The 9,563-nt window shown below is 47.3% G+C and overlaps 2 protein-coding genes across 5 annotated transcripts in view; both read left to right on the top strand.

Annotated features, from left to right (window-relative positions):
* Positions 1 to 284: 284 nt before the first annotated feature.
* On the top strand, positions 285 to 8,640 carry TrpRS-m (Tryptophanyl-tRNA synthetase, mitochondrial). 2 transcript variants are annotated; one of them, XM_043002910.2, is made up of 2 exons: positions 285 to 408; positions 7,204 to 8,640. In XM_043002910.2, exon 2 carries the CDS (start codon positions 7,238 to 7,240, stop codon positions 8,435 to 8,437), a length of 1,200 nt encoding a protein of 399 aa, XP_042858844.1. In that variant the 5' UTR covers positions 285 to 408; positions 7,204 to 7,237; the 3' UTR covers positions 8,438 to 8,640. The 2 variants fall into 2 exon arrangements, with proteins under 2 accessions (XP_042858844.1, XP_042858784.1); XM_043002850.2 differs by having other exon boundaries at positions 302 to 408; positions 7,201 to 8,640.
* LOC122245021 (synaptosomal-associated protein 25) overlaps positions 322 to 9,563 on the top strand; it is a 103,655-nt gene continuing 94,413 nt past the window's right edge. For 2 of the 3 annotated variants that reach the window (XM_086532102.1, XM_086532101.1), the window contains exon 1: positions 335 to 408. The gene's annotated coding sequence lies outside the window, so the exon portion shown is untranslated. Of the gene's footprint in view, positions 409 to 9,563 lie in introns of all 3 variants that reach the window. The other variant, XM_086532103.1, reaches the window with a different exon arrangement.

Raw genomic sequence — 9,563 nt, 5'->3', positions numbered from 1 at the left:
ACTGGTTGAAAAATTATTGGAATATATATTTATCTGATATTATTTGTGTCGTTTTGGAGTTTATATGAAGAATTATTGAAAATCTTTATTTTCCATTAGCTCGTCAGGGTAAGTTATTCTGACCAACTCTTGAAAGTCTTTTAAAAAATAAACCTGTTAATCCTGTAATACACACGCCTAATGTACGTAATAAAAATACAAACATTCAATAAAGTAAATTAGCAATAAATGCAACCAAATAGCAAAAATATCACAAATAGCATTCCTTTCTACGAAAGAACGTGTTATTGGAACGGCCTTTACGTGTGAGCTCAGAAGTGCGTCGTCTGCCAGGAGGGGAAGGCGTGCGATCGATAACGGAGTCCCTTTGTGTGCAAAAACTCTCCTCTCGTTCCTCCACACCCAACAGTGAGTATTTTACGTCGTCTTTCCACTCCGGGGCCCAAGCAGGTGAAGTGTAAGGTCCTCGTTGGGCTGTTATGACCGCCTTTGCGTTTGACACAGGGGAGATCTAAGGGCGGCTCCGAGCGATTCATTCATTGATCTTATTTACTCATCTCACAAAAGGTGGGCGTGACCTACACATTGCACATTCAGTCTTTGGGGTTATCATGATTATTATATCATGTGAGTAGAGTGTAAGGTTGTGTGTTTGTGCGATATGTAGCTGTATATATGGCTGAGATAAGCGGTGTGATATTGGGTGCCGACGCCAGGAGGGGGGTGGGGGAGGTAGGCCTATAGGACAGGTTTTGATTGAGGTTAGATTTTTGTCCTATTTTTTATTGAGCTGTTTCATGGTTTAAGGGTCGTGGGTGATAGTGAGATTCATGTTGTTCATCTGAGGTGAAAGGGAACGTGTGAGAGGTAGTGAGATTCTTGTTCATGTTACTTAGATGAAAAAAGGGGGAAAAAATCAAGGGACATGTGAAACTATATTTATTTTATCACAATATTCTCGTGATTTCTGTGCTCACTAAGTCACGGTGTATTTTGAAAACAAAATATTTTTAATCGCTGTATGTAGCGGCATATTTCAAAGCTGGCCAGTGTATGTCACATCTGGTGTGTCTGGGGCAACAAAAAGGAGCTATGGTGTTTTTACATGGAATTACAAGTTAATTACGTAATTATTATTGAGGGATATTAATGCGTGCGATTCAGACGGTATTGATTACACCGCTGCTGATTATCTTTTTTTTTTAGAGGGGATATAAGTAGAATAGATTGTATATTTATTTATTATTTATATATTGCTATTATTTTATTTTACCAAACCATTTTCAGGAGTTTTGTGCTGTCCTCACAAGGGACAGCATTATAAATGGACTAATTATAATTTTTATTATTCAAGTGAAACAAAACAGGAATGGCAAAGGTTGCAGCTATTTCTCTCCGATACTGCTGTGACAAAAAGGAAAGGGAATCGTAGCAAACAGAGAGAAAAAAAAAAGGCGGATATTTTTATTTTTCATTTTTGCTGTGTCCCTACAGAAATTTACAATAACATTATCATTATGTAATTTCAAAGCTTTATCATTTGAATTGTATTTGATGAAACCAAAATTGTTTAACATGAACGACCCACCGAGCAACGCTATTTATTGGCATTTGATTATTGGATCAATGATATTTATGGATTAAACCTGAGCTAATATTAGCATTCTCCTTAAAACGTATGCTGGTGACCAGCTCTTCTGAAGGCATGAGACATGCACAAGCACACAGCATTTTGAATCCCCAAGGAGCTAACTTTTCTTGGTACAGGCAATTTATCCTTCTACAGGACAATGGCTTCTTTTTATACAGGCTGAAATGTGTTCTTGTGCAAACTCATGACTTGGCAGTAAATGCATTCTTTGCATGTCCTAGAATAATCTATTATGTTCTAGAGCAACCTGATGTGATTGTCTGGAACAGTCTGACTGTGTGATTGTCTGGCATGTTCCAGAACAAGAGCAGCCTGCCTGTTGACATGTTCCAGAACATGAACAGCCTTCCTGTTGACATGTTCCAGAACATGAGCAGCCTTCCTGTTGACATGTTCCAGAACATGAACAGCCTTCCTGTTGACATGTTCCAGAACATGAACAGCCTTCCTGTTGACATGTTCCAGAACATGAACAGCCTTCCTGTTGACATGTTCCAGAACATGAACAGCCTGCCTGTTGACATGTTCCAGAACATGAACAGCCTGCCTGTTGACATGTTGCAGAACATGAACAGCCTGCCTGTTGACATGTTGCAGAACATGAACAGCCTGCCTGTTGACATGTTCCAGAACATGAACAGCCTGCCTGTTGACATGTTCCAGAACATGAACAGCCTGCCTGTTGACATGTTCCAGAACATGAACAGCCTGCCTGTTGACATGTTCCAGAACATGAACAGCCTGCCTGTTGACATGTTCCAGAACATGAACAGCCTGCCTGTTGACATGTTTCTAGAACATGAACAGCCTGCCTGTTGACATGTTCCAGAACATGAACAGCCTGCCTGTTGACATGTTGCAGAACATGAACAGCCTGCCTGTTGACATGTTGCAGAACATGAACAGCCTGCCTGTTGACATGTTGCAGAACATGAACAGCCTGCCTGTTGACATGTTGCAGAACATGAACAGCCTGCCTGTTGACATGTTGCAGAACATGAACAGCCTGCCTGTTGACATGTTGCAGAACATGAACAGCCTGCCTGTTGACATGTTGCAGAACATGAACAGCCTGCCTGTTGACATGTTGCAGAACATGAACAGCCTGCCTGTTGACATGTTTCTAGAACATGAACAGCCTGCCTGTTGACATGTTGCAGAACATGAACAGCCTGCCTGTTGACATGTTGCAGAACATGAACAGCCTGCCTGTTGACATGTTTCTAGAACATGAACAGCCTGCCTGTTGACATGTTTCTAGAACATGAACAGCCTGCCTGTTGACATGTTTCTAGAACATGAACAGCCTGCCTGTTGACATGTTCCAGAACATGAACAGCCTGCCTGTTGACATGTTTCTAGAACATGAACAGCCTGCCTGTTGACATGTTCCAGAACATGAACAGCCTGCCTGTTGACATGTTTCTAGAACATGAACAGCCTGCCTGTTGACATGTTTCTAGAACATGAACAGCCTGCCTGTTGACATGTTTCTAGAACATGAACAGCCTGCCTGTTGACATGTTTCTAGAACATGAACAGCCTGCCTGTTGACATGTTTCTAGAACATGAACAGCCTGCCTGTTGACATGTTTCTAGAACATGAACAGCCTGCCTGTTGACATGTTTCTAGAACATGAACAGCCTGCCTGTTGACATGTTTCTAGAACATGAACAGCCTGCCTGTTGACATGTTTCTAGAACATGAACAGCCTGCCTGTCGACATGTTTCTAGAACATGAACAGCCTGCCTGTTGACATGTTTCTAGAACATGAACAGCCTGCCTGTTGACATGTTTCTAGAACATGAACAGCCTGCCTGTTGACATGTTTCTAGAACATGAACAGCCTGCCTGTTGACATGTTTCTAGAACATGAACAGCCTGCCTGTTGACATGTTTCTAGAACATGAACAGCCTGCCTGTTGACATGTTTCTAGAACATGAACAGCCTGCCTGTTGACATGTTGCAGAACATGAATAAGCTTTCTAGAGCGTGAATAGTCTGTTGGCTTGCATCTAGAACACGAACAGGCTGAAGAGATTTATGACTTTAATTTGTTTTATGCCTTTTATTAATATGAATTTGTTTAGTTAAGACAATATGATATAATACAGACAACGTCCGTATGTAGCCCTTTTGTTTTCTATAAGCATTCATGTGAAATCTTACAGTTGATAGTACAAAACCTGTAAGTCACTAATCAGTTTTAAAAAAAGTGTGCTGTGAAGTGTACCCCGGCTTAGAGTGTCCGCTATGCAACTCATGCTACGGCACTCCTTGTGTATTATGTATCGTCACATCATGTCTATATACTGACAGAAACCCTTCCAGAGGATCGTTGTCAAAAGGAGATGCCAGTGATTGATCTGTAACCCCCCAACCCCCCCATTGAATCTGAATAAACTGAATGAGTAAACAGCCGACGGGGATTTATTAAGGTTACTCATCTTTTCGGCTCTATGCTTCCGAGGGGAAGGGATGACGGGATGGGGGGGGGGGATGAGTCTGCAAACAGATTTCGGGAAGTCTCGTCACACGCGTTGGGGAGAAGGGGGGAGAGGGAGGGAGGGGAGCGGGTAGAGGGTAGAGGATGCAGTGGGGGATAAGGGGTGGTGGTGGTGATGTGAATTTGCGCATGTGCGGAGCAGCGAGGGGGCGTGTCCCTGTTTCATTTAGACGGAGCATGAATGTGGCTTTGGGAGAGCCGCTGTGTTCTATCATTTTTGTTGGGAAGTAGATGGGTGTGGGATGTGTATGTATGTGGCGATAGACTGACTCCGGGAGAAATGATAACGTAATGGATTATGGTATCTCGTGATCCGTTTTTTTTTTCTCTTCTCTCCGCGGGGATGGAGGGGGAGGGGGAGGGGTCAATGCAGGGAGGAGGAGGAGGTCATGGAGGGAGAGGCGGGGGGAGGAGCCCGTGTTGATACGTTCGCTTGAAATCGCACCGACTTTTGTGGAACTCGCCGACAAGGGGTAGTGTTATTCGGAACGCTTCGGTTTTGTTTTTGTTTTTTTCAAAATGAGTTTGTTTTTTGTTTTGTTTTAGCGTGAGGGACTCGAGGCAGGAAGGGGAAAGGGCAGATTGGTGTGAAATGACATGGATTTTGGTTATTTCTCATAAGTTATTCTCCCTCTTTTCTTCCTCCTCTCTGTCTGTCTCCCATCTCCACTCTGCTTCTTTCTCCTTCTCCCTCTCTGCTACTTCCTCTCTGTCTGCCTCCCTCTCCTTCTCCTTCGTATCATATCCGACTCATATCCAGCCTCGTCCGTTGGTTCTACATGAGCGGCGAAATCTGATTGTTTCGAGAGTGGTTGCGGGGTTAAAGTCTTCTGGAAGCTTCTCCGGCTGTGTGCGATGTTCGTGCTCACCCCCAAAATAGCGTTTTTTCCCTCTCCTTTCCTTCTTTCTTTCGATTCTTTTCTTTTGTATTTCTCCTTCGTTTTTTTGTTAGGTATTATTACACTCCCTCCCTCTCCCTCCCCTTCTCCCTCCCCTTCTCCCTCCCCCTCTCCTTCTCCATCCCCCCCTTTTCTTTCTTTCCATTCAACTGTAAAGGGAATAGGCACACTGGCTAACGGCAGCCTCTCTCTCTCTCATGTATTGTGGTCTTGTGTTTCGGTGTTTCATGCAACCCAACATGCATACCTAGGTCATGATGCCTTGCACAGTGGGATTACAAGTCTTTTTTTAGAAGGTTATTGTGCCATGCATGGTTGATAATGGACTTCTTCGGAAGGCCATGACGTCATATGTACATGCAGCATGTGCATTGCAAGACTGAAGGTCATAATGTCATGTATGTGCGTTAGGCATCCACAACATGAACAGTCTTTGCCATGCATAAATGACGTCATGACTTATCAGGAACTCACGATTCATGTGGATGTATACAACACCGTACATGCTTCTGCACATAGCAGACATTCATGGGATATTCATGCGTGACATCATGCATCAGCTGTGGTGCGCTATATGTGTCTGGCGTCATTTTTGTTTCGAAAGTCGTGATGGTATGCATGGTGATCGTAAATTTCGGAGCTCGAGGTTGGGACTACGTATGCATGTGTACTTTGATATACATACATGTAGGTCAACACATTATTTGAACACATGTTTACACATTCATGTTTGCGCATACACACAGAGACGCACACACACACATAGACACTCACACACACATAGACACACACACACATAGACACTCACACACACATAGACACTCACACACACATAGACACTCACACACACATAGACACTCACACACACATAGACACTCACACACACATAGACACTCACACACACATAGACACTCACACACACATAGACACTCACACACACATAGACACTCACACACACATAGACACTCACACACACATAGACACACACACACACACACATAGACACTCACACACACATAGACACTCACACACACATAGACACACACACACATAGACACACACACACACAGACACACACACACACACACACACACACACATAGACACACACACACACACACACACACACACACACACACACACACACACACACACACACACACACACACACACACACACACACACACACACACACACACACACACACACACACACACACACACACACACAGACACAGACAGACACACATACACAGACAGACACACACACACACTGACACACACACACACACACACACACACACACACACACACACACTGACAAACACACACACACACACAGACACACACACACACACACACACACACACACACACACACACACACACACACACACACACACACACACACACACACACACACACACACACACACGGGACCCCCATACAGCCCAACATCAACAGACGCTAAATCCCCGTTTTTGTTCCTCGAACGGGAAACTCTCCTGTTGGTGGCGCAGCGGGAGACGACCCCGGTGCTGGCTTGGAATCCGATCCAGCGCCGCAGAATTACGAAAAACTGACACGCATACCTGACACAGCTGCCACTTGCCCGTGTCAGACGATCAGCTGAGCCGATGACGTGTCGCTGGGAAGTCGTAACTCGACCCGGCAGATCTTGAGCGTGTTTGTTTTTATGATGCGTTTGTTTGTTTGCTCGTTGGGTAGGAGTTATTCCTTCGAGAAGGGTATTGCGTCATGCGGAGGGACGGACGGTGGGTGGCGGGAGGGAGTATCTTCTCGCATCGTAAGGATTATTAAATCCGCGACGTTCGACTCCCAACAGCTGTTATCTTTAAGCCCTTATCGCTTCTTACACTCGCACTCGATAAGATTGATTAAGAGTGGCAGATGATTGACAAAATGCTGTGTTTTAGACCCGGTAGGTGGGCGTGGTGTATTGATAGTGCTAATTGGAAACGGTGATTGGAAACGGTGCTGCTAGTAGCAAGCACGCGAGCAGGCAAGCAGACGGAAAAGGGCTGGTGAGGTACTGTAAATAAGTGGTGTTAACAGTGTGGACAGTGGCGGTGCTACTAACCCAGTGAGTGTTACGAGTGTTAAGTAGAGCATCATGTCTTCAGCAGGAAGAAGCAAGGAGAAGCAGGAACAAGTAGGAGGATGTTGCCCCGGAGGAGACTGGCGGCGGCGGCGCGGGCGGTGGCGCAGCAGGAATGCCGCGCCCTTGGCTTCCCCTTGGCCTTTGTATCCCCCCGGTGCCAGTTCCATGTCCAGGGTTATCTCTCCAGAGGGAGGTTTTTACACACAGAAGGCGGTTCCAGGGGCGCCGCGAACGCCTCAGCCGACGGGCCTCAGCCGCCCCCGCCGCCCAAGAAGACCATCTTCTCAGGGATCCAGCCCACGGGCGTGCTGCACCTGGGGAACTACTTCGGGGCGGTGCGGCGCTGGGTGGAGCTGCAGGAGCAGGGCCACAACGTCATCTTCTCCGTGGTCGACCTGCACTCCATCACGCTCCCGCAGGACCCCAGCACCCTGCACTCACAGATCCTCAACATGGCTGCTTCCCTGATCGCGTGCGGCATCGACCCCGCCCGCGCCGTGCTCTTCCAGCAATCGCGGGTGTCTGAGCACGCCCAGCTCAACTGGGTGCTGGGCTGCCTCACTACCCTCGCCCGCCTGGGCCACCTGCCGCAGTACAAGGAGAAGTCGGCCGCCCTCAAGGAGGTGCCCCTCGGCCTGTACGTGTACCCCGTGCTGCAGGCCGCCGACATCCTGCTGTACCGCGCCACCCATGTGCCGGTGGGCGAGGACCAGCTGCAGCACATCCAGCTGGCCGCCCACCTGGCCCGGGTGTTCAACAACAAGTACGGGCGCACCTTCCAGCTGCCGCACTCCATGGTATACGACGACTCGACGGGGCGCCTCCGCAGCCTCCGCCAGCCCACCAAGAAGATGTCGAAGAGCGAGGCCGACCCCAAGAGCAGGATCGAGCTCACCGACACGCCCGACCAGATCCTCGAGAAGATGAAGAAGGCGGTGACGGACTGCACGTCGGCGGTGTACTACGACCCCGAGGCGCGGCCGGGCGTCTCCAACCTCATGACGATCCACAGCGCCATCGCGGGCCTCTCCTACGACCAGATCCGCGCCCAGTGGGAGGGCAAAGACACCGGCCAGTACAAGCTCCTGGTGGCGGACGTGGTGATCGAGCACCTGCGGCCCGTCCGAGGGGAGCTGACGCGGCTCCTGGAGGACAAGGCGCACCTCGTCGGCCTCCTTGATCTGGGCGCCGCCAGGGCCAAGGCCATCGCCGCCTCCACGTGGGCGGAGGTCAGGCGGAAGGTCGGCCTCTCGGAGTGACGCGAATAAAGCTTTAAAAAAAAAGAAAAAAAAAGTGTAGAACAAACCCTTCGCCCGAAAGGTAACGCGTGATATGATGCAGCGCCAGTTATTGTACAGTTAATTTAATGTATATTTTCTTAATTCTGGTTGCATTTTAGCTGCGAGCTCGGTATTCTGTAGATTATCAAATGGCCTTTAATAAAGTTGTTAAAAGACAAGAACTTCTTCTCACACAGCCTTGCATAATTTGTGAAGAAGAGCAAAGGAGTTTCGGAAACTCTCATTAGCAAAGGAATGCCAAGTGGAGTCTTACGGTATCGTTAATTGTTATACAATGAAGGGACGGGATTCATTAAGGCACTAATTAAAGAAAATAATAAGTGCACCATCTTCTTTTCGATTGCATGAGAGAGCTCAAGGGAGCGAGAGAGTTATAGAGAGATTGAGAGAATGAGAATGTGTTGAGAGAGAGAGAGAGAGAGAGAGAGATTGAGAGAATGAGAATGTGTTGAGAGAAAGAGAGAAAGAGAATGTGTTGAGAGAGAGAGAGAGAGAGAGAGAAAGGGAAAGAAAGGGAGAGAGACGATTCTCAGGCAAGTTGCGTGGGCAGGCTCCTTCCGTTGAAGAGGTGTATGTGTGCATGTGCCCTCATGCTGTACACGAGTTAAAGGTGCAAGTCGAGGGACACGGGCGTGGATGACGTAGGGCGGCCAGAGCGTTGGGGTTGGGGGTTGGGGGGGGGGCGAGGGAGGGAAAGAGAAGGGGAAACATGAAATAAGAAGCTTCGAGAAGGGATGAAGGTGAGTTGGAGTGAAAGAAGAGAGGAGAGAGGGGGGGAAGAGTATGAGAAAGGAAGAAGATAAGTGAGAAAGGAGAAAAGAAGAGAAAGAGAAGAGGGGGAGAGGGGGTAAAAAGATAGTTGAGGAAAAAGAAGACACAGAGAGAGAGAGAGAGAGAAAGGGCACATGGTAGTTAAGCTGCATATCAATAAAGACAGAAGAGGATTTAAACCAGTGATTTTTATACTCTTGATACATATGCAAGATCACATGTTCAGACTGGAGTTCACTCAGTACAACCCCGGGATATATATGATCCAGGTTGCATTCCAGCGACATCGACTTGCCATTATGACACTTTTTCC

This window comes from Penaeus japonicus, unplaced genomic scaffold (assembly GCF_977035675.1).
Source record: "Penaeus japonicus unplaced genomic scaffold, GWHDUDI00000001_assembly GWHDUDI00000037, whole genome shotgun sequence".
Taxonomy (NCBI): Eukaryota; Metazoa; Arthropoda; class Malacostraca; order Decapoda; family Penaeidae; genus Penaeus; species Penaeus japonicus.
The sequence above is the reverse complement of the archived record's forward strand: the minus strand, read 5'-3'. Positions and strand labels throughout refer to the sequence as shown.

Excerpts from the sequence above, each read along its gene's own strand:
- TrpRS-m (XM_043002910.2), top strand. The coding sequence starts at position 7,238 with ATGTTGCCCCGGAGGAGACTGGCGGCGGCGGCGCGGGCGGTGGCGCAG.